At 36.7% G+C, this 25,659-nt stretch overlaps 1 protein-coding gene across 23 annotated transcripts in view; it reads left to right on the top strand.

Annotated features, from left to right (window-relative positions):
* LOC113112952 (calcium-activated potassium channel subunit alpha-1) overlaps positions 1 to 25,659 on the top strand; it is a 248,262-nt gene that overhangs the window by 153,848 nt on the left and 68,755 nt on the right. For all 23 annotated transcript variants that reach the window (XM_026278911.1, XM_026278912.1, XM_026278915.1 and 20 more), the window contains exons 4-8: positions 2,170 to 2,263; positions 2,466 to 2,577; positions 22,999 to 23,074; positions 24,009 to 24,084; positions 24,478 to 24,648. In XM_026278911.1, the coding sequence (XP_026134696.1) occupies positions 2,170 to 2,263; positions 2,466 to 2,577; positions 22,999 to 23,074; positions 24,009 to 24,084; positions 24,478 to 24,648 (529 nt within the window). The remainder of the gene's footprint in view (positions 1 to 2,169; positions 2,264 to 2,465; positions 2,578 to 22,998; positions 23,075 to 24,008; positions 24,085 to 24,477; positions 24,649 to 25,659) is intronic.

Below are 25,659 nucleotides of genomic sequence, written 5' to 3'. Positions count from 1 at the left end.
AAAAGCTAGGTTCTTGTTTAGTTTTGTTGACTTATTCAAATGGTTTTACGGAAGGTATTTTTAATTATCAAAAGTCATTATCACTCCATAAATCAGAAAATCCTATCAACAGAAAAAAAATAAAAAAAATAATAATAATAAATCATTTTGAAAAATGTTTTAAGAGTTAAATGTAACATTTTTAAAATTGGAGAAATTAAATATGAACAAAACCCTCTGTTGAAACCTTTACAATTTTAATTTTAGGTGTAAGTTGGTTTTATATATTTTTCTATATTTTATAGCTCTAGTGCACTGATAGCCATTAATGATGTTTATTGTTTATCATATAATGGGATGTTTGGGCCCATAAACACATGGGGAAACCATTCCAGGGCGGTTTTCAGGATGCACATTCATTTCTGTGCCCTTTATGAATCAGTGCCACAGTGGCACTTCTTTGTAAAAGATGATGATGAAAACACATAGCGGGCCAGAAATAGCCCAGTGTGTACGTCCCTCAGGGCAGCATAGATCTGTGCGCACTGACATTGCAGTACGTCCTCCACAGGCACTCGATTAGGAGCTGAGGCCACCTAGTGTAAGTTAAAAGCTCAGTGGCACCTGAGTGCTGTTTACCCCATTATAAGTTGGCACAGCATGCTCTCTGCTGACCTCAAGGATCTCGCTGGATAATGACATTGAAGCCTTAAGGTGGATTAAGGAGGAAGCAGGGATACTTTCTGCATGGACGCCACATGTCAGGAGATCTCTTGTAATTGCAGAGTGTGAAGTGACATTGAGCTCAAGGATCAGATGCTTTGTTTCACAGTGTACACATGTTGACAGTCATGCATTTTGAGACACGGCTAATTGTAACTTGATAGAAAGCTCTTCCTGACCATTAATGCCAAAAAGAGCTAAGCTTGCATTGTGGGCTTCTGTTGCCTTATTTCAGCAGTTTTGTCTTTAGTTTTATATTATTTATGTCTGGTCAATTATGTCTTGATCGATGATAATGTCACCACATTAACCTCAGCTCAAAGGCTTGTGGTTTATGAAATTAAGCCTCTTAATTAATTGAATCATTCAGCAATTGATTTATCCATCTCAGATGTATTGAATTAATCGGCAATGTTTTTATGCATTTTAATATTTTTACTAATGGATAAAGGCACCTAGTGCTTTAAGACAGTGCTCAAGCATGCAGTTGACTATTCCTGATGTTGTGTCTGTCGTCTCATAACAGAGGGAGAAATAATAGACCTGTTTTGAACACTTGCTATGATTCATTGAGATTTATATTTAGAAAAAGTTATTTAATGCATTATAATTCATTCATTACATTAATTTGTTTTCCTGTGAATAATTGTAACAGTTATAAACTGTTAATAAATACTGATTCAAAACACTATGAGAAATAATATCCTTTTTGAACACTTGCTGTGATTCTTTGAGATTTATATTTAGAAAAAGTTATTTAATGCATTATAATTCATTCATTACATTAATTTGTTTTCCTGTGAATAATTGTAACAGTTATAAACTGTTAATAAATACTGATTCAAAACACTATGAGAAATAATATCCTTTTTGAACACTTGCTGTGATTCTTTGAGATTTATATTTAGAAAAAGTTATTTAATGCATTATAATTCTAATATAAACTGTTAATAAATACTGATTCAAAACACTATGAACATTAGATTTAATACAGATATTAGAGTACAGAACCAATGTGCATAGATATAACCAAATGTACAGATAACACATAATGTAAATAAATTATTGTTGGTGAGGTTTGAGTATAATTGTAATACAAATGAATATTGTACTCTACGTGGACTTTCATGTAGGCTATATAAGATATTAATATATTTGAATATAATGCCCAGAAATTGGTGCTGAAAAGTAATATTTAAAAAAGGTGCGTTTGATAAGGGTGGGTTTTATAGCATCTATGGATATTTATATAATGTGTTATAGGGTGCATCTCACAACAACAAAAAAAAATGTCTAGGTTAAATGTCACTTTAAAAATCAGAAGAAAATAAATATTTTGCATGAAGAAAATTAAGCCCGTTTTAGCACCATTAAGATTGCATATTGATCATATTTTCAGGACAATAATTTCAGGCCAAACAAATTTTCAATTAAATGAACATTTTTTTTCTCTTTCTTTCTCCATAGTCCTATAGAATCCTGTCAGAATTTCTACAAAGACTTCACATTACAAATTGACATGGCATTCAACGTGTTCTTCTTACTCTACTTTGGCCTGCGTGTAAGTACATATATTTAAATTTCATATTTAACATCTATTTACCACATTCTGTACATTTAATATTGTGTTTTGCTCCCAAAATCTTTAATGTTTGACTACTAGTTGTTCATTCTAATGCTCATTCATTTTAACTGTTGATTTTTCTTACCAAAATGTGGTCCCCTTTAAAATATATATTCTTTTTTCTTTTATATTCTTCCAGTTCATAGCAGCTAACGATAAGCTGTGGTTCTGGTTGGAGGTGAACTCAGTGGTGGACTTCTTCACCGTACCGCCTGTGTTTGTGTCAGTGTATCTGAACAGGAGCTGGCTGGGTAAGTCCCCAAACACTCTCCTCACTCCCCGTTTCTCCTGACCCTCCTGTCAGTCCCTGCACCCCAGGGCAGCGGTCACAGGACCAGCTCAAACCACGGCTAGATGGGATAAAGGTCAAACTGATGATGAGACGAGGGCAAATGTTTGAACAGGAGATTTTATGATTATTAAACCAAGCTTCCATGGCTTGTTGTACCTTTCTGTCACGGGAAACCCAAGAATAGCTAACGAAATGTCACAGCTTAGAAACAAGACAAACTGCAAAAATGAGAGTTGGGCTCAGGTGAAGAAGAGCTGGGAAGGATGGCAGGAATGCGAGATGATTTAGAGTTTGTTAAACAGCAGCACTCACACAAAGTTATTGTTATGGAGTTCTTTATTCTCATATCATTTAAAAAAAGGTCAACTTCATAGTTATAGCTACTATCTCTGGTTTGAACAGGCCTTTATTGGTCACACATTTTGGGTTCTGGATGCTGGTGTCCACCAGGTTTCTTAACCTGTAAGAGGTGGTCTGGTCTGGTCTGGGATGTAACAGAAAGGTCAGATTTGGGAAAGGGAAAGTGTACGTTAAGGCTCACTTTTGTTAAGCCAGTGGGTTAAGTGAGCCCCCTCAGTCTGATGGTAATGATTTCCCATCATAACGTATTTTTGTCAAAGCTGGGGTGAGCAACAGTTGAGACACGACTGCGGTGTAAAGCAACCGGTGTGTGTGTGTGTATCCTTTGGCCAAGCAGAAGGTTAGGAAAACAAGACTGCTTTAGTCTACAGTATGCACAGTTAATGTAAAAACAATCGTTCATAACAGTTACACCACCTGCGTCAATAGTGCTTTCCAAAACAGCTGTAAAAAGAATGCCCACCTTCCTTAAACACATCAAAAACCACTAGTTAATAATTTAGCACTTCAACAAAGAAAAGAAAACAGAAAACTGTCATCTTCTGCCATTGTGCTGCTATAATGAATAATGCATTAGAAAAGCAGCAGTTCATCAAAAAAATCTGTCATTTTAATGGTGTTCCTCCCTACCAAGCCAGTAAATGAAAATTAAATAAAAGCCGCTATCAACATCCACCTAATAACAGCTGTTTGGCTGAGCGGCATGTGTAAACAATCACTCACTAGCCTGTGCTGTACAAATGCTGAGAAAGTTTCAACACTAAACTCATTAAACCCCCAAACCATTAGGAGTACAATGGCTTGGAGGCAGACCAATTTTGTGATCAGAGGGTGTTCCTTAAAATGTCCACAATTTCAGCCATTGTCGTCTACTGTTTACACAAGAGTGTTGACTCTCCTGATGCTCGGAGAAGCATCATGATTAAAACATTGCGGGATGCAGAATTTTTGTTTGAAGAAATTTGACTTGCACTTTTCCTTCGGACATTAGTCCAAGCTGATGAAACCAGTTGGATGAGTGGTGAAACACAAAATGTAATTATGAAAATAACTGAGATTTAGATGAGGTTTAGTTGTTAATTATGCTGAGTTTTAAAGGCGCTGTATGTTGTGCACTATAGTTTAGGATCAGTAACATATGTGTTTGAAGGAAATTAATACTTGCATTCAGTAAGGATGCATTAAATTGTTGCATTTAATAAAGTAAAGATATTTATAATGTTACAAAAATATATATTTTAAATTAATCCTTATTTTGACTGAGTATAAAAGTTTTGAAATACTGAAACAGTTTGAAGTATTGATATGAAATGGTATCGAGTAGGTTTTACAGAATGAATGTGCTCCTGGTACTTTTGTGGACATGGTATGGGACTGTCATGCAGAATTAAAGCCTCTCAAAGACCAAAGAGCGCTCTCCCAGCACAGAGGGACAACTTCTCAGACATGATGAAAGATTGTGAAACAGCCGGCATATGAAATCTAGAGCAACATCAGTTCAGCCGTCTCTAAATGGAGGGACTACAGCGATCATATGTTGTATAGTGATGATGTACAGCAGTGGTCAGCAACCCGCGAATCGCGGTCCCAGTAGATCCTGAAAATAACAGTAAAAGAAAGTGTGAAGAAAATGTGGGGTTGTATTAATGTAGCACTGAAAGGAACCGTCTTGAGTTTTGATGGCATTAATGGCATTTACTTCTCTTATCTCCGAATAAAGCGCAGCTCTGCTTTGTTTACAGCTGTAACAAAGAAAACGCTATATCGCGGCTGGTTCATAAGCGCCACCTGCTGTCAGAGAGTGAATTTGTGTCTCATTTAGACTAGCAGTTTTTTGTTTCATGCAAGTTTTTTATGTAGCCAAAAAAAAAGAAAAGAAAAAAAGGCTAAAATCAGGCCATTCTGTTTTTGCTATAAATCCTGAAAATATAGAGTATAATTCAAAACAAAAACAATTGCTCATGCAACGTGTGTCGCATCTTTGTTTGGATTGTGATTAAGATGCAGTGGTTGCCTCTAATTTCAAATGCCTACAGATATTTTTGTTTAAGGCCAGTTTGCTTGTTATAAAGCAAGTAGCCAGTACATAAATTTGCTTAAAAAAGATCTGATTCTGAATCAGTCATGATCGTGCATCACTAGGTAAAATACTAAATAAAAGGCCTCAAATTGGAAGTACAAACTGGGATGTCTTTTCTTGTCAATGCTTCAGTATGTAGATCTTGTCTTTCATAAAGGCTGAGGTCAGGGTTCCTGGGCTTAAAAACATTGGTGACCACTGATATACAGCATATCACAGGGATATTCATTTCAGAGAGAGAGAGAGAGAGAGAGAGAGACAGGAGAGAGAAAACAGCTTTTAGAGTACAAACCGTTTAATAAACATTGAAGAAATTGTCAGGTCCTGATTTCCAGAAAAAGGATAAATAGAAAAAGACAAAAAATAAATTATCATTTATTATTTTTTTATTATTTTATTAAATGTAAAACTTTTGGTACATTGAGACTTCCTCTTGAGACTAATTGATTGTTTAAACCCTAGTATAAATGTGTCATGTGACACCTATAGCATGTAGCCAAATGTTTCCAACAATTGTTTTCTGGACTCCAGGTCCCACCTTGTTAAGAAAAATAGGATGGATAATTAAATCTGCTTCTGTTGGGACTGTCAAAGTCCTTGGCTTATGAGTGAACCTTTGCTATATTGTTCCCTTTAAAAAAAAAAAAAAGAAAAGAAATGAGCTTGATGAAAGTGGTGGAGAACGTGCTATTAATTTGAAGGGTATGCAGAGACCCTCTACTGGGAAATAGAAATTAATCTTCTAGAAGCAGTTCAGGAGAGTCTTTTCAAACACAAGGGCTGTATATGGATTAGCATGAGGCTGTTTATAATACACTAGCTTCCTTCATCCTTGCAATCAATTAACAACAGATACTTGACTCTGAAATGGAGACGTTTTGTGAGCTAAAGTCCTCATCCAAAAGCTCTATCAGTTTGTGAAGAGAAGACAGTAATCACAATGTCTTATGTGAGGAGATCTTGTGCATATTAATGGCATGGATACGTGTATAGAGGGAGATTCCTAGGTTCACTTTGGTTTTTATTGTTATTTTCAGGGCCATTAAAATGGTCTTCTTCAATGATATACTGTAATTAATCTCTTCCCTGCGTTTTTTTCTGTAAGGGATTTTGTCAGAACGTCTTGTTCGTTATTAAGAACCATTTAGAAACCATCAAATAAAACCCAAATTCTGAATTGTTCTTTTTTTTTAATGTCTCACACAGGCTGCATTTTTTTTTATTGATCAAAAATACAATACATTCAGTAATACAGTGAAATATTATTGCAATTTAAACCGTTTTTATTATTAATAAATTACATTTTCAGCATCATTACTACAGTCTTCAGTGTTACACGTTCTCTCAGAAATCATTCTAATATTCTGATTTGGTGTTCAGGAAACATATTATCAGTGTTGAAAACAGTTGTGCTGCTTAATATGTTTGTGGAATTATGATAAATTTTTTCCAGTGTTCTTTGATGTATAGAACGTTCCAAAGAACATAATTTATTTTTAATTGAAATCTTTTTATTCATTTTTGATCAATTTAATTCATCCTTGCTGAATAAAAGTATTATTATTTTGAGTGGTAGTTACTGTAATTGTCCTGATATCCCCAATAGTTTAGCTGAAGTTACGGTGTTCATGTTTTATAATCGGGTCTGATTATGATTTCATTAAAGAAAGTAAGTCATTTTTGCTAATAGTTATATAGTTAAAAGTTGAGTATTTGCATATGCATTTAATTTTAGTACATATATATTTTAAGTCTAGTGGTAATATTTTCACTGTTTGAGGTTCTGTTTTTAATTAATACTAAAATACTACAATAAATTCTACATCAGTGAATTTATATTCACTGATATTTGTTAACTGATGAAGTTTTTAACCTTCAGTTGCTGGTCCCCATTGAATTCCATAGTGGTTCTTATTCTTCTTCTACTTCTTCTTCTCCTCCTCCTCCATACTATGAAAGTCAGTGGGGAATAGCAACTGAAGGTGAACTATCCCTTTAAACCATCAATGGCCTCAGTCCATCCTTGACTGTGGATATTTTGTGTAACACTGCCATCTGGTGGTTAGCAGTATTGTTCCACATAACTGGATGGCTTGAATTTACTGAAATAGAGGCTTTTCAGTTAGGACTATGAGTGGCATGACCAGAGGAAGAGAAATCAGTGAAGAAAACTTATTTGTGCTTTAAGCCTCTTTCATATACAGAGTCCTCTCTCACATCACAAGCTTCAGGACATGTATGCACAAATGCATTCTGGGAGAAATGAGTGGCGAGTAATCCCAGCAGCACAGGCCAGGCCACTTCTCTTCAGACCAGATTAAACCAGCATGGTGTGGTTTAATTCCAGGCTGTAACACACATCAGATTGAGTTGATGAGGTCTTCACAGAGGATCTGTCTTTACGGTTTGCCTAGTAGACATGGTCTCTCCTGACATTCAGGGCTGTAGGGGTCATCTCTAGGTGCTGATCCACCATCTGGACTGGATACTGACTGGATCCAGGTGACTTGTACTGCTTCTACACTGGTGCTGGTGCCAGAGCTGAAACCAGTGCTTGGCCAAGACTGGCACTCGTTCGGAACTGGCTGATGTTTCCACCAACCTGTGATTGGAATTGCTTGTTATCTCTTGCAGAAGAAGAGTGTTGATGTCTTCAGCTGAACACTGCTGAATTGATATATTTAATTGTCGTTGTTAATGCTGTTCATTAACCTGAACTCTGACGTCTTTTAAATATTGGCTTGTTTGACATGCATCTGCATCCCAATTGAGCTCCGGCTCTGGCACCAGTCATTGGAGAAGTGGTTTTAGAGGTCTTCATGGGCCAGGGAAATACACTATATGCGACCTTTTGAAATGACATTGCGACCCTAATTTTTTTAAGGTCGCAAATGTATCACTGATTATTTTTGTACTTACTATGATCATGTATTAAAACAGAAATGTGTATTTTAAAAAAATACGTTTTATAACGTGCTCTGAGCATTCATCACATCTAGTTGGTTTTAGCCCCGCGATGCAGGAAAGCTGAACTGAGTAGCTGCTACTCGCGGCCTGTGTTAGGTGTGCACCAGAGAGCTGCGTCTCACGAACAGCAACACTGAACTTAGCTCTCCATCATGATGTTCACGTCCTCCTGCACCTGAAAGAACAAATATAAATCGCAGTTTAAACAAACAGAAAAATTATGCGAAAAAGCTTAATTCAGCACCGCGGTGTTCTGGTGTTCAGGGAGCACGCAGAGACGCACGTCCTGATTTTGCTGAGTTAAACCATATCCCTACACCTAAACCTAACCTTAACCATGAGTGATCCTTAAAATCAGAGAAAATAATAGATGAATGACACTGATGTACAAGCACCATACAGTGATTTTAAACATAAACTTCACAAAATCTATAAACTGGTTCTTCAAATCTGATTGGTTAATCACAATGTTGTTCCAGGGACAACAAAGATGTTGTCCCAGGAACATGTCTCACTTGGTAAAATCAGGTTCTGCCGCAGAGACGCGTCTCAAAGTCTTCTTGCTTTTGTACTGACAAATACATACTAATTATGTCAAAATACCTGTCTTATAAAGTGTGTTCGAAAAGTCTGTGGTTATGTCTTAAGTGAAAGTAAAGTGTTGAGAAAGAAATCGGATGTGTATCATTATAATGGATGCATTGTCTCTTAAATTGACAGCGCCTATTTTACTAGCTCTGCTGTCAGTGTCTTTAATGTATGAAAATGAAAGTAAATCACTCACTGCTCTTGATTGAATTACTTTGTAGTTTAAACAAGAATTTATACAGTCAATCCAAAAAACAGATATAATTGATTAATTTTTTTACTAGTGGGTGCAAGACACTAGTTCATTTATGTAAGTGAGTATAGATAAATACAGTGATCTGTGAAATATTATACCCAAAAATTCTTCATACTTAAGACCACCAGTGAAATTGATAATAAATAAATAAATAAATAAATAAAATAGGGACCTTAAGTGTTTCTTTCTTTAATTCTTAAATTTTTCTTCAGTTGTCTGAAGTTTTGGTTTATTCCATTACATATCTTTCTATCAAAATATCTGACATTATCAAGATGAATTTGTTCTGACACACTTTAACTCTGAGTTCTTGTCATATTTTATTACCAATTTCTCAACTATAACAAATAAACTTTGATAATGTGAGAAATGTTGAAGGTGTCTGAATACATTTTGGTTTGACTTTGTATTTTATTTTACAGTGAAGGCTATGCAGTGCTATTTTAAATTAGTTTTTGGACAACTACAAACTAAAAAAGTAAACATTGTGTAAATAGCACAAATAAACAAGACCAGGTTCCTAACTGATGACAAATAGTTGACAGCACAGCCATCAAGCTTTAGACAGTGTTCTAGATTATTATATGCAGAGGTTATTTTTTTTTCTCTGAATTTATCAGTAGGAAATTGGTAGTCATAGTTTTTTTTTGTATTCTGTTAGTTTTGCAAATTGGTATGTTTCTTTTGGCCTTGAATAAATATAGAGCCAAGTATCATCAGCATAGCAGTGAAAGCTAACACCATGTTTCCTGAAGATATGTCTCAAGCTTAGCATGTAAAGCATGAAAAGCAAATGTCCTAGTACTGAGCCTTGTGGTACTTTATACTGCACTTGTGAAATATATGATACCTCTTCATTCACTGCCACGAATTGTTGACGGGCAGAAAAGTATGATTTGAACCATGCCAATGCAATTACATTAAAGCTGTTGAAAAGAAAGTTGTGGTCGAACACAGCAATTAGATCCAGTAGCAATAATGGAGAGATACAACCATGATTGGAAGATAAGAACAGGTAATTTGTAACTCTGATTAGAGTGGTCTCTGTACTATGATAAATCTAAAACCTGACTGGGATTCCTTCATTTTTCTCTAAGAAAGAACATTGTATCAAGTTAAAAAAAAAAAAAAGTAAGAAAAGGGAGATTTGATATTTGAGGTCCGTAATTAACTAATTCTCCAGGATCAAGTTGTTGTTGTTTTTTTTTTTTAAATGAGAGGCTTAAGAACAGCCTGTTTGAGGGTTTATGGATCATATCCTAATGCAAATGATGAATTAATAATAGCACCCCTTTTAGAAGCTTAGATGGTATAGGATCTAACGTCCATTTTGTTAGTTTACTTGATCTATCAAGTTTATACAATTCTTCCTGTCCTATAGGAGAGAATTAGGGGAATTGTTCCTCAGGGGATCTAGTCTATAGTGCACTGTCTAATCCAATACTGTAGCTGACGGCTGCATGGATATAATTTTATCTTTAATAATATTGATCTAAGAAGTAAAGAAGTTCATAAAGTCATTAATGCTGTGCTGTTGGGAAATATCTGTGCCTGATGATGCTTTATTTTTTTGTTGATTTAGCCAATGTATTGAATAAATGCCTGGGGATGTGTTTGCTTTCTTCAAAAAGAGACAAAAAAGTAAGCAGATCTAGCAGTTTTGAAGTACATGCAATGAGAAATACCTCTAGTTTTGTTTTCTTCCAGCTGCACTCCATTTCTCTTTATGGCACCTGTGCTTGTTATACCACAATGTTGGCCTGGTGTGCTTAATATTCTTTAAGTGTAAAGGAGCGAATTCAGACAAATCAGGAATATTATTTACAAAGTTTTTTTTGTTGTAGAAGTGATGCTTCTACCATATTTGTAACGAGGAGTTGAATTTGCAGCTTAACCCCTTACTAGTAACCCCCCTTTTTTGGCATGGAGACAGAAATGACATACCCAAAATAAAAAGGTTTCTGCTCATGATTCTTTCTGACTAGATACATAATCAACCTTTGTTCACAAAGCTGACACTTTAAAGTTTACTGTTCAGGAATCAGAATCACTCAGACTGTTATGATAATAGAGATATATAAGCTCAAACATAAAAACAAAAATAAAAATATTAAAAACATATGTTTTAAATGTATTTAAAAAATTGTTGATGTAGGAAATGAGTTTGAAAACACAGTGTAGCTAAGGCCACAAGTCTTCCAAAACTTCATAAAAAATGTCATAATCGAATCTGTAAAACTGTGAATTTTATGAAATATTTTCTAAGGCCATGTCATGTGTGTTTTTAGAGAAGGCTAATCAGATTGATTTATGGCCCTTGTCATCTCTGTAAGATCTCACATGTAAACACTGATGTGTGTTTTATATGTGTGTTTAGCTGTGAAAACTGCCCGTTTCATGATTGTATTGTTCTCACCAAACGAGTCTTTCACACCTCCGCCAGGTACGACACATTATCCGCATTATTCTTTTATCATTATTCTTTTGTTTTTATTCCACCTTTATTAGCCTTGATTGTGGTTTTTCAGGCTTTACAAAGCAACAAAGCAGCGATCTCACTTCAGTCTCTCTTTGCATTTAGCCCTTATTTATCAAAAGTCTTACTATAAAAATACAACAAAACATTTTCTTACGACCTTACGTGAATTATTGAGACAAAAATGCATTATGAAGAAGAAAAGCACCTGCTATTAGTAGCATTGTAGCTAACGTTAGCATCTAGCTACAGCAGACAATTTATGAAATTATTAGTACACTTTTACTCAAAACTCACTTTAAACCCTGATCGAGTGTTTATAATAACTTCCTTTAGCGATCAGGGGTGGAATTTGGTCGTTTACTCTTGTAAAAATATGTTATTTGTAGCCTTTTTCATCGCTGCACAAGTTAGCATTTCCCATGTACATTTTCGATTTTTTTTATTAAAACACCCCAGATCTCAAGAAATTCTCATACCAAGCTTTACTATCGTAATCGCGGGTTTATTATTTGGATATTTTGTGTGTACAGAGGTGTTTCAGTGTTGTTTTGGCCAGATAACTACCAGGAACTGTGCAGGAAGCATGTGACACGATGGGGCGGTGTCCATATATGACACTGTAAGATTGACGTTTGAAAGACCCAATCAGAGTCTGAGTCACACATCGCACGAGCTGTGACTACTGCACGCACACACAGATCGCTGGGAGAGGCTGTTTATCATCTGATCGCGTAAATCCGTGGAAAATGAATAGAAATGACGATTCTGTCTGAAGAAATATGAAGTAAACATCAGTAAATATATCCATATATCTCCGCAGATATGCATCTTTTGTCTATAAATCCTTATTGACGCTGTACAGTGAGTCTATGTGAACACAAATAAACCGCTGCTGACCTGACTGAATATTAGTTAGTGATTAATTTCTATTCAAAATGTGGCATAATACGGATTTATTATTTTGCACTCCTGACATAAATCACTAAATATCTGTCACTGCAACAATGTTTTATCAAAATATTGGTCAAATATCGAAATTAGAGTCTTTAAACTTTCAATTGATGCACAGTTTGTCCAGATGAAGTAAGACTGTGATGTTTAATGTGCTGTGAAAGTGAAACAATAATAAACTGGGGCCGTCGGCGATGTTCGCACTTAAAGGGGTTTTAAGCTATATGGACTGTACACTATAAGACTATATAATTATCTGAGATATCATCACTGCTGCAAAATTTCAGTGCCATCAACATCAATTCCATGTAATAGTATTCAATCTAAAGTATGATTATGACCATGAATAGGTCCTGATTAGGGATGCTCATATTGACCGTTTAACCGTTAACCGAAAGTAAACATTTTGACCGATTAATACTATCAGTTAAACGGTTTAAAACGTTTTTTTAAGGTCCTTTTTTTTTTTTTTTTTTTTTTTTGCTGCATGGTTTAAAAATAAAATAGCCTACTATATAGCTTATATTTATTAACTCACGGAGCGCGTCGGCACCCGAGCAAGGGAAGCAAAATGAAGCGAGCGAAAAGAAGCACTGTGTGGGATCATTTTAACAGAAAGGGCGACAATGTTACCTGTAAAGTATGCGGCGCTGTATTAAAATACAGCAGTAGCACAAGTACGATTTACGAAGCAAACACCCACGCGCTTCGAGTAATGAAGGGCAACAAACACTGCCCTCCATGTTATCAGGGAGAAGATGCGATGCACGGCGATCTGAGGAGATAACGCACTGATTATCCAGAAGCAGAGGTTGACATCTATATGAGAGATGATCCTCCTTCTCTGGATATTAATCCTCTTGACTGGTGGAAAGCAAATGAAAGGCGCTTCCCGAAGCTGGCCACTAGCGAGACGTTACCAGTGTATTCCCGGTACAACTGTCCCATCGGAGAGGGTGTTTTCTGCCGCGGGTCTAACTGTCAAAAGGCTGCGCTCCAGACTGACCCCACATCACATTGATATGTTGCTTTTTTAAATAAAAATTAGACAAGGAGTTGAGGTAGGGCTGCTATTTTTATTTAACGGTAAATCTTAGTCTAATGAAAAAAATTCCCGGTTTTTGAAAGCTTCATTCAAACGGATTTAGTGTTTTCTTTTTGTCATCTTAATTTGTTAATTATTTAAGTTTAAAAAATATATTTAGTGTAGGCCTATTGTGTTTTTTATTTGTAAATTTTTTATTCTATTTTTCTCACTGTCAGAAATGCTGCAGGTGCGTGGACATTTTAACTGAAACCGGTTCTGTATGCTGCTGCTGTTTGCACGTTAAAATAAACCCTTTTATATATAAAACATTTTTTGTATTTTTTTAAAGGGTCACAGATACGCGTCAATTTTATTTGTATTTAATGCCAATTCAATATTATAATCTTATCAGTTAACGGTTAATAATCGATTAACGAGCGGCGGTTGTCGGTCAGGAAAATTAATCGAAATGAGCATCCCTAGTCCTGATACTTGTTGTCTTAGCCCAATATAGTTTAGAATGACTATGAATGCCTATCCCAATGCATCTTTTTCATTATATACATGGATATTGAAATCGGCAAATAAAAAATCATCAAATTCTTTGATTAAGTCTGTATGGTGTCTTGGTGGCTTGTATACCATGGCCAGTACAAACGTCACAAGTATTTAATCATTAAAACTTATTTAATTAGATAAAATTATATAATATTACCATTACTTCAAATGAATTATACTTGAGACCAGACTGAGAAATACTGAACATATTGCTGTAAATTGCAGCAATATCTCCCTTTTGAACACTGCTCTTTGAACACAGGGAAGTCGTGACCTAGTGGTTAGAGAGTTTGATTCCTAACCCTAGGGTTGTGGGTTCTAGTCTCGGGCCAGCAATACCACGACTGAGGTGCCCTTGAGCAAGCCACCGAACCCCCAACTGCTCCCCAGGCACCGCAGCATAAATGATGCCCACTGCTCCTGGTGTGTGTTCACTGTGTGTGTGTGTGTGTGTGTGTGTGTGTTCACTGCTGTGTGTGTGCTATGGATGGGTGTGTACTTTGGATAGGTTTAATGCAGAGCACAAATTCTGAGTATATTCAGTTTTCCCTGATTGAGAAAAATAACCAGTGGTTTGTGAATGTAACACACGTGACATCCTGTTGTTCTGTAAGCCTGCAGATGTGAATGAAATAGTCTGAATGAGCATCTGTCCATTCTACACATCTATTAAGCCTGCTTCAGTGCACAGCTTTGGCCTGCTCTCCTGAATCCTGTTCCTCCAGCCTCCTCTGCTACAGGCCTCTCAGCTGCAGAGCCAGAGTGCCATCAGGTTCAACAAAGGTTCATGGGAAATTACTGATGCATTATGTAGATACCGAAAATATGGCTGGACCCCATATGGTGCTGCTATGTATGTGTAATAATAAAATCTCCATACTCATCGGGAAGGAGGAGGCGGGAACCGGCGCACAATCAAAATGAAACTTTAATGACAAAAATAAACACAAAACAGCGCACCAGCCCCTCACGGACGTCTGGTGCGCACAAAATAAAAAGCAAACATAAAATAATGGCCCAGGCCTGGTCCTCTCTCATCCTTCACTGTGTTCGCTCCAGTTTTATATCCTTCCATCTCCTACGTGGGACTCGAGACCGGCGGTGGGGCGCAGGTGTCGCTTATTTCCCAATCATCCCGCCGGCCTCACTCCTTGTTCCCATGTCCCTCGGCCCCGCCCCACTCGCCACAGTATGTATGTATTAGGGATGTCAAATTTCGATTATTTCCATGATCGATCGTCGTTTAAATTAACGATCAATTAATCGATTAATCGTTAACCATAATACTGCAAAATGCGTCTATTGCAGGCACGCAGTCAGCGGTATGACAGGATGTGCAAAAGCCACATACACACACAAAACGCTTTCTCACTTGAATTAAAGAGGTTTTAGTCTGAATAAAATGCTAGTAGCAGGATTATAAAATGAATAGATGCGATTATGATCATTTGATAAAATGAAGAGAGCGCGCCATACTTTTGAGGTCATTTTACTTTGTTGACAGTTTCCAATCCCGCACGGAGAACGCTGAACGCGCCTCTTGAAATGGTTTTGTGGTGCTCGTTGTTGTATTTTAAAGCACAATTGCAATGTTTTCAACTGACATTATTGTATAAAATTATCCGAAATGTGGAGCGCGTGTGACTGCGCTGCACATTAAGTGAACTACATCGGCGCTGCTGCACCAAAACACAGTTGCTCACATTAATTTGATCCTGCTGGATTCTGTCCTAGAAAATGTCAGATTTTTAAAAATCCGGCATACAGCGCATTAGATCGTGACAGTGCATGCGTGCAGACGAGGATGAGCGAGCGCGGCTTTGGCTAGATTTATTTGGAGGTTATTGCTCATGTCTCATTCGGCACAAATCGAAATGTTTCCATATTCGCAATGTATTTGAATGTTAAACTATTATTTATATTATAAACAAGGCTTGTACTTAACACGCATTCGCATATAGACGGAAAAGATGATCCTCTGAGCAAAAACATCCTTGGCATAACAGTAGAGTGGACCGGTATACTACGGTCTATTTAAACTGACCAGTGTAACCTTTTAATGTTTAGTTGACATTTTATTTTGATAATGAACAGACTGCGATGTAAGTTTGAATCGCTAGAATATACGTGTGCAGCAGGCTCCAGGGCGATCGAAACAGCTGAAAAATATATATATTTTCCGCAAAAGTGTTTACTTTCATTTGTGCACACTCACAATAAAAACAGAAGATTTGTGCTCTTGTAAAATAAAGCAAACAAACAGAATGCGTTGTCATCCTTTTTTTTTTTTTTTTTTGTGAACTTATGGAGCGCCCACACTTCTGTTTTAAATCCGTTAATCTTAATTAGCCTATTTAAGTCGGATATATTTTGCATAGCCTATTTAAAAAAAAAAACTAAAAAAAACATGAAAACAAATTGTTATTTTTATGTTGGGCCTATTACTTAGTAGGCTATAAATTTTCCTTAAAGCATCCCATTTTGTCCCAGGGCTTAGAACCTGTGCCCTAGTCAGGTCCATGCAGAAACTTGTGAACGATGCTCGGCGTCACCGTTTAGTGACAGCAGTGAATGCTCCAGGAATGTGTCGGTCACAGCGCCTATTAATCGCTGTTTTGAATCCAGCAATTATTTATTTAGAAATGATAAGATCTGATTATGACAAGTGTGGTATAAAAGCTTTGTTTATTAGAGGAATAATAGGTTAACTGGAAAATGTTAGATCGCGACCATGCTTTTGGACCCCATAGTCTTCATTTACGCGGCTTTGTTCTGGTTTGCCGGTTGGTCACAAATTTCCACAAATTCAGTATATTTAGGCATTGTTTCTTTTCCTAAATCTTCATAGTCTAACCCTCTAATTTCCCAGGTTTATTTTATTATCTTTCGCTTTTAATAACTGTTTTCGCATCTCTTACTGTGGTAAACATGGGAAGGGAAATTAAAGATTTCATGAATTAAGAATTCGTTCGATTTATTAATTTGTTCCCTTATTTCACTTAAATCATGGGTTATTTAGGGAACACAATTAATGAAACATGGACAATTGCCACATTAATAATTCGTAGGAATGAATTAACAAGTTGTAGGAATGAATAGACTACCTGTCCTGTCACTGTGTCCCGCAGCCCTGCAAGCGCACGATATAAAACAGTTATCTGATGAAATGATTAGTAACTACATTTCTATTGCATTTAATGTTGAAGAACTTTTATGTTGTTTCTATTTTAATGTACTTTAAAGTTTAAATCACATTAAAAGCTTAATTTGTACATTGTGAATGAATGATGATGCTTTTATATATCGTCACCGTCACTCACAGCCGCTCGCACGTGTTGAGTGCGCATGAGCCGCACGCAGCCCAACATTGAATCGGTTAACCGACCATCGATAGCCTTAATCGATTGCATCTCTTATCGACAATTAATCGATCATCGATTAATCGTTGACATCCCTAGTATGTATGTATGTATGAATGTGTATATATATATATATATATATATATATATATATATATATATATATATATATATATATATATATATATATATATATATATATATATCAGGGTTTCCGTTGTCCGGTAATTGCCGGACATTGGCCGGAAAAAATAAATAAATGTCCGACAAAATTAAATCTCTCCGGTCAAATTGTCCGAATAAAATTGCCTAATAATCCCGCCCCCCTAACACAATCTGAATTTGAGAATAAGCCTAAAATGTATAAAGCAAAAATACACCGAACTTTGGCTATGTTATGAAGGAACAGGCTCGTTTGAAAGTTATTAAACATTATTACATGGCTTGGTTGAATTCCAATGTGGAATGCGGTCTGTTATTTCTTGATATCAGACCGCTGCGAAGCACTAGCGGCGCCAGGATTTTGATTGTAGGTGGGCCTCCAGAAAACTGGATGGGCCAGTTAAAATAAGCCAAAAAAAATAAATAAAATAAATAAAAACGGGTTCCCCTTTCATCTCCGTTTCAGCGCTTTTCTGGGCACTGCAGGACAGCGACTCAGTAGCCTACCTGAATTTAATGTGTAATTAGCATAGGTAAAAAAAAAAATCGTTTTAAATTGTTAAAAAGACATTTCAAGCTTTCTTAAGATATATTTCATGTCTGTGAGGCCTACGCTGAGTTTCGTTAAATTAGGATGAGATGCACTCCAGTTCACTAGCAATGCAAGTGGCCGCGAGGGCGCCTGCATGATTAGGCCTGTCGTCTGCTATATTTGCTTCTTATGTATTAAATCCAGGCAATTGGTTGATAAAAAAATATATTAAAATTAATATACAATTTATACAAAACGAAATTCACTTCAATAAAGTATTTCTACTAAACAAAACTTAATTAAGTGGTCAAAATCATGTCTGACCCGCTCCATGTCTCTCGATATTGCGCATCTTATCTTACTCGTGCAGTTCACTTTTCATAATCAACATAAATTAAAAAATAACATTATAATATTTTAACAAATATTAAACTAAATAAGCTTATTTAATGGCTACAACATGTATAGTAGACCTAGAATCTCTATTTGTACAAATTGCTGCACCTTCATTTCATTCTGAATTTTGCACACATAAGTTGAAAGGCATTTGTTTGTGCATGCATGTAAAACATATCTGCAACTTTTATCAAGTTCACTGATAATTATGCGTGCATTTATGAATTATTATCTTAATCTATAATGAAACAAGGACGAAACATATGCTTTGTTTGTTTAGAATGGAATGGATCGCAAATAGATCCGAATGAAGAAATGAACCATAGTAGAAAATGTTTTTTTTTTCCGTCTATTTGAAAGTTAGGCTAATAAACATGTTGCATTCGGCGGCCTGATTATGTCATTTTTTATGTTACATAGCCTGCCTCCAGTTTTCCTCACCTTGACTAATTAAGAGGCGATACTTGACCGGCATATCATCAAAATGTCCGGAAAAGGAAACCTCTAGCGGAAACTCTGATTTATATATATATATATATATATATATATATATATATATATATATATATATATATATATATATATACAGTGGGGCTCGAAAGTTTGGGCACCCCTTGCAGAATCTGTGAAAATATTAGTAATTTTCACAAAATAAGAGAGATCATACTAAATGCATGTTATTTTTTATTTAGTACTGTCCTGAGTAAGATATTGTACATAAAAGATATTAACATTTACCCACAAGACAAAAAAATTGCTGAAATTATTAAAATAACCCCACTCAAAAGTTTGGGAACCCTTGGTTCTTAATACTGTGTTTTGTTACCTGATGATCCTCGACTGTCTTTCTGTTTTGTGATGGTTGTGCATGAGTCCCTTGTTTGTTCTGAACAGTTAAACTGAGCAGCGTTCTTCAGAAAAATCTTTAAGGTCCTGCAGATTCTTCAGTTTTCCAGCATCTTTGCATATTTGAACCCTTTCCAGCAGTGACTTTATGATTTTGAGATGCATCTTTTCACACTGAGGACATTTGAGGGACTCAAACACAACTATTTAAAAAGATTCAAACATTCACTGATGCTCCAGAAGGAAACAAGATGCATTAAGAGCTGGGGGGTGAAAACTTTTGGAATTTGAAGATCAAGGCAAATTGTACTTAATTTGTGTACCGGGAAACATACAAGTATTTTCTGTTGCTTACGAAGGGCAGAACTAAATGAAAAAAATATATATATTTCAACAAAATAAGACAAATTTGGCCATCTTCATCGTGTGCTTCAGTCAATGATGAGCAAAAAAACTGCTTTTTTTTTTTTTTTTTTTTTTGTGGCACAGCCAACTATGGTGACTCATACTCAGAATTTGTGCTCTGCATTTAACTCATCCAAAGTGCACACACACAGCAGTGAATACACACACACACCCAGAGCAGTGGGCATCATTTATGCTGTGGTGCCCAGGGAGCAGTTGGGGTTTGGTGCCTTGCTCAAGGACACCTCAGTCGTGGTATTGCCGGCCCGAGACTCGAACCCACAACCTTAGGGTTAGGAGTCAAACTCTCTAACCACTAGGCCACGACTTCTTTAAAGATACAGTAAGTGGGGAGTGATGATCTCTTTAAGTTCTTCAGCACATACATGTATGGTATTGCTGACAAGGAACTGCAGTGATTTGAGTTAGTCATGTTTTTAGTTACTTTACTATTACACATAAAGTATTTGTGGTTTTATATAAATATTTCTTCTCCGTGGACTCAAATAAAATAACCAAATGTTTACACATTATAAATGTTATAAATGTTTCCACTGTATTTAAAATTTGTAATTATTGATTTACAGTACAGTAAAGTACTCGCGATTTAGGAAAAGGGTGTGATTAATTTGATTAAATATTTGAATCTATTGACAGCCCTTTTAACTAAGCATTCAAACATCTGCTTACACTTTTTGGCACCTAAAGATTATGAAAAAAAAAAAAAAAGATACGAGGTAAATTATTAAAAACTAGCCGTGTTTCATCTAATGGAACTAGCATTTGCTAAATCGCAGGACATGTTTGATAATGAAATGTTTAAAGTACAATAATCCACCAAAGAGTTGCTGTTCCCCAGTCTGAAATGTGTGTGTAAGCTCAAATACAAACCACAACTAGACAAGAAAAATATATTTTAAAGTGGCCAGCTTGGAGATTGTACACTTACTGAAGTACATACTGAACATTATTAAAAAGACAATAAGTGTTTAAAGTTGATTCTGCTGGTATAAGGAAACAGTTAAAGTGATCGCACCGGTGTGCATGCGAAATGAGAGCGGTAGGATACACAAGCACAAAGCTCCTTTTTGCAAACAGTTGAGTGCACAAGCCTTTAAAGGTGTTGTATGTAGGTTTTTGACTCTACTAAAGTATAAAAATACCAGGTGTTTGCAGATATTTAATAAACATGGTAAGTTAACATACTTGTTCATCTGAAAAACAATGTTACAGTCAGTTATTCTCCTTTGAAATTGTGCATTCCGGGGTGGAATGTTGGTGTTTGTTTTGGTTTGTGAAACCCGCCCATTGCCAGTTTACCCAATTGTATTTCAGCCAGTTGCCAGTTGGAGGCAAACACAGCTTATTTCATTACATTAATCGTAAAGTATGCTCGTTCCTGTTGGTGTCGGCAATCTGGCAACCTGCGTATGCGTCAAGTCAAGAGGAGGGACTGGGTGAAACAAACCCTCTCCAATATTTTGAATTTGGACTGCAATACCTAGTTCAATCACTCTGTGTCAATCCTACATGCAGCACCACCTTTAAAGTAAAACCCTTTGCCAGTCTGTGAGACACGCATTTAGAGTCAGCAGTGGGCTTTGTTTTGAAATGTGCATTCTGCGCAGTTCATCACATTCGCAGACCTTCTGCTGGCGCCCAGTTATTAAACAACATTGCATTGCTGCAGGTACCACCTTCTGGATTGGGGGTAAATTGCCTGTATTAGTTGTAAGGCCTCATACTGAGATATCATTACCGTGATGGTTCAGTACGAATACATGTATTGTTCCTCCCCTAATATATATAAATATATACGTAATTTTGATCGCGAAAATCTCAAAAATCCTGGAGGGAATGTATTGCTAAGAAATGTATAACCTTTCAAAATCTACCATAACAGTCTTACTTCATGGCAACAACAGCATGAGAAAACATTATTGTACAAGCCCTGTGATTAATTCAGGATAGTTTTTTTTCCTTTTCTCCTTTGAAATCCCTAGGAGGGGATTTTGTATACAAATTCTCATCAGTCAACTCACTAACAGAGAAAGGGTCAGAGGAAAGATACATGCGTGGGAGTTTAATACTGAAAAGATCAGACCAAATACGTCAGAGATTGTAGCTTCAATCAGGGTTTTCAGCCAGTGGCAGGTGTCACTGTCTAGGCTTGAAGGCTCTGGATGCATTCTGACGTTCATGCCTATGGAAACTTTATTTCTTTCTCTCTGAGCAAATTAGATTTTTTTTGATTCAGTAAATCTGAGGTTACACATCTTTCAAGTTCTGAGGAAGCGTCACATTCTGCGTTTCGGAACTTATAAAGGAGTAGGATCACAGAATCATGATCTCCAGCAAGTTGCTAGTGTTTCGGGGCCCACGGGGCACTCTGGTCACAGAAACGGTTCAAGAGAGCCGACGGCGCAAAAAGTCTTGTGCTGACCTGTTTCAGAATGGTTACCGTGTGAAGTTGGGCCCAGGCCAGGTAGGAGACAGCAAAGAGAGTGACAGCCTGAGCTGCCTCCATGTGCTGTCTAACTGGGGTAAGACATCCTTTCTTGGGAACTTGTACTGTAATACTGTATTTGCAGAGACTTAGCAGATTTTCATTTATTTACTTTGAGTAAGAGCTTTTTGGGGGGTTATTGTAGTGTTTTTGTTTCCTGTTGCTGAAGATGACATCAAACTTGGCATAAAAATATTTCTGCAAAGTGAAACTGGTGAATCTGATTTATTTTTGTATGAATTGGAGCAAAAGCTAAGATCCTGTGTTTCTGAATAGATGATGTTTGTGAGGCTGAAAGCAGGGATAATGCTGTTTATGTAAGAAGTCTGCTGAAAGCTGGGGATATTGTTCAGCAATCTGCTTTCTGATGCACTCATTTCAGCACCTACATCTCTCTCGCTCTCTCACACACAGAAGTGTGATTGTTCCATGGTTCTTTTTTTTCTGCTCTAAGCCCAAATAAACTGATTGAAGTTTATAACGACCAAAACATGTAATATTGTTTATCTGTTTTTGAAGACCCATAAAATATTACTATTATTAATTATTCATAGCACTGAGGTAACCCCCAAAGTTTGTCTGAAACGAACAAACTAACAAACAAAAAACCTTTCAGCAGTTACACAGATAAAATATAGGAGATCTTTAAAAATGAAATACTGATGATTCTCCTTTCACCACCTACTACACATAGCAAGTAGCAAATCAATACTTAATGGCTGTGGTTTAAAACTAATGCTTTTTGACAAAAAAAAATAATAAAAAAGAACAGAGAAAAAATTGCTTATTTGAAAGGGGGTAGGTAACTCCAATTATGAAGTGTTCAAAATAGAATATAGATTCTAATCTAATGTTCCATTTTGAACCCATTTATTGATTCTCCACTGCTTTTCTCTTTTCTCTTGCAGGTCTGAGGTTTCTAAGAGCCTTGAGATTGATACAGTTCTCAGAAATTTTACAGTTTTTGAATATCTTAAAAACAAGGTAAGGCCGACAACACATCACGCACCTCTGTCACTCTCAGTTTCAAAAGTTCCACTCTGCTGGCATCAACACACACAGTCTCTACAGCTCCTCAGGAGTCTCTGGTGTCCCTTCCAACGCTTACCACACACCTCTGTGGCTTTGCCCCAGAAGTCTTCAGGGCTCATAGCAGAGCAGAATGTTTTCCCTGTGCATGTAGTGTGCTGTAGATAAGAGAACAGGGCCGCGCTCCAGCCTGATGAATGCAGGAGTGTGAAGCAGACATGCCTCTGATTGATTCCTCCTCCACCAGGCTGTCACACAACGAAAGATGAGCGCCTCATGACACCTCAGTGGTATTTCATAAATATGTCAATGAATCTGGAAGGAATTGGAGAAAAAGCCGTCAGCATCCTACTCGTTGGTTGTAAAACTGCTGGACATTTCATTTATTTTAGCTGCCATCTTGTTTTTCAGTTGGGGGATATTGCTAAGATATATCACACCGAACTGACACAACTGTCAACAGGACGTTACTTTTCCAAAACTGTATTTTCTGTCATTGGCTGCTGAAGAAGCGGCATTCACATTGACGGTGATTTGCAGTGATCGAAAGTGATTTGTATTTTTGTGAGAGTGGTGATTTTAGTTGAGTTTAGTTTAGTTCATCTATGTGCAGAATTCACACCAACGTGGTACAGATACAGTGTCAAGTAGAAACCGCCAATGTAAACGCTCCTATAGACTTAACAGCTCCAATATGCGTTGGTCGTCCTCGAGATCCCAGTATCTTCTGATTTGTTTGCTGATAACCTGTGTGTTCACTCCCAGCGAGCAGCGGCAAGGCAAGGCATCGCTCGTGTGTGTGTTGGGCTCAATAGATGACTGACTGATCTGTACGTCAGTGTGATGCGTTTCACTTTGAGAGGTGTGATGTAACTCTCGTCTCTCACAGTAATTCCATCAAGCTGGTGAACCTGTGTTCCATCTTCATAAGCACATGGCTCACTGCTGCAGGATTCATTCATCTGGTGAGTGAAAAAACACACACACGCCCCCCTCTCTCCCCATGCCCCTGGAGAAATGACACCGAGAGGAGTGCTCAAGCAGATTCGTGGGAGGAAAAAGCTCCTAAGCGAGTGTCACATCTGTTCCTTTGTGGTATATGTGGTTTGTGTTGTAGTTCATCTAAAGATCCGGTGTTTTGTGGTTCTTTTTTTCATGTTTTTGTTTTGTTTTTTGGGGGATGCGCCAGAGGACATCTGTGCCACTAGATGGCAGGAGACTCTGATTGCCACTAAATCCTCCGTTTGGTTCCTTTCACAGTTCATCCTTGTGATTTTCTGTATGGACAGTAGATGGCTGTAGAGGATCGTGTTTAGATCTGTCAGTAATTCAATCTTTGCCCTTCGTTCCTCCGGCAGGTGGAAAACTCAGGGGATCCATGGGAGAACTTCCAAAACTCTCAGCCGCTCTCATATTGGGAATGTGTGTACTTATTAATGGTCACTATGTCCACGGTGGGATATGGAGACGTCTATGCAAGAACCACTCTTGGACGCCTTTTCATGGTCTTCTTCATTCTCGGTGGTCTGGTAAAATCACTTTTCCTCTTGTTGGCACTCCTGCACCCCTCCCATTCCCCAATGCAAACAACTACGATTTAAAAATCATGCAAAACTCCTGTGATCTGACATCCTCATAACTGTCGTCTTGAAATTCTAACAGTTTTTACCATGCCACAGTCTTCATGATAGCCTAAATTATTACACCATTTTTACCATATGTCCATTGTCTTTGTAATGTTTAATCCCTGCTGTTAAGATCCATCACCTTGTTTCACCATTACAGCCCAAGTTAAGATGAAATGTACATTAGGACTGTGCGATATGGGAAAAATATCTAATTGCCATTTTTTTGACAGATATTGGCGATTGCGATTTGATTTGGGATTTTTACATTTGCAAAGTCAAGCTTCAGCTTAATATTGTCAATAATGTGCAACACAGTATGAGTATCATTACACTGCTGAAAAAAAAAAATAAAATAAAAATAAAAATACATTCTTACAGTTTACAAAAAACTGTTTTTGGCATTATTCCAATAGGAATTACTGTTTTTCTATCCAATACAATATATATATATATATATATATATATATATATATATATATATATATATATATATATATATATATATATATATATATATATATTTAATTTGATTATAATGGTATAACACATTTTATAGAATTAACTTAGTTACTGAATTTCACTGGAAATATTTCTTTTTTTATTTAATTAAAGAACTGTATTTCTTTAGTCAATTATTAGAGTATTACATGTTACGCTGTATTTGGGATTTTAAGAACAAGTGGAAAATGTGCTGAATGTTTCATTTCATTCAAGTGAAATTAGCAAGCGGCTAGACTGAATTTACATTAGTTTTAAACGAGGAGCCAGGCACAAGTCGACGCAGGTTGTGCGCGTGCGTCAAGTCTCATCCATATTGCCAGATGCGCTCATGGAGATTTGCGGTGCAGGGTCGCCTGAGAATATAACCGAGCGTTACGAAACAGGCTGCGTGAGTGCGGGACGTGTGAACGG

Source organism: Carassius auratus, chromosome 13, assembly GCF_003368295.1.
Source record: "Carassius auratus strain Wakin chromosome 13, ASM336829v1, whole genome shotgun sequence".
NCBI lineage: Eukaryota > Metazoa > Chordata > Actinopteri > Cypriniformes > Cyprinidae > Carassius > Carassius auratus.
Note: the sequence above shows the minus strand (reverse complement) of the source record. Positions and strands in the feature narration are given on the sequence as shown.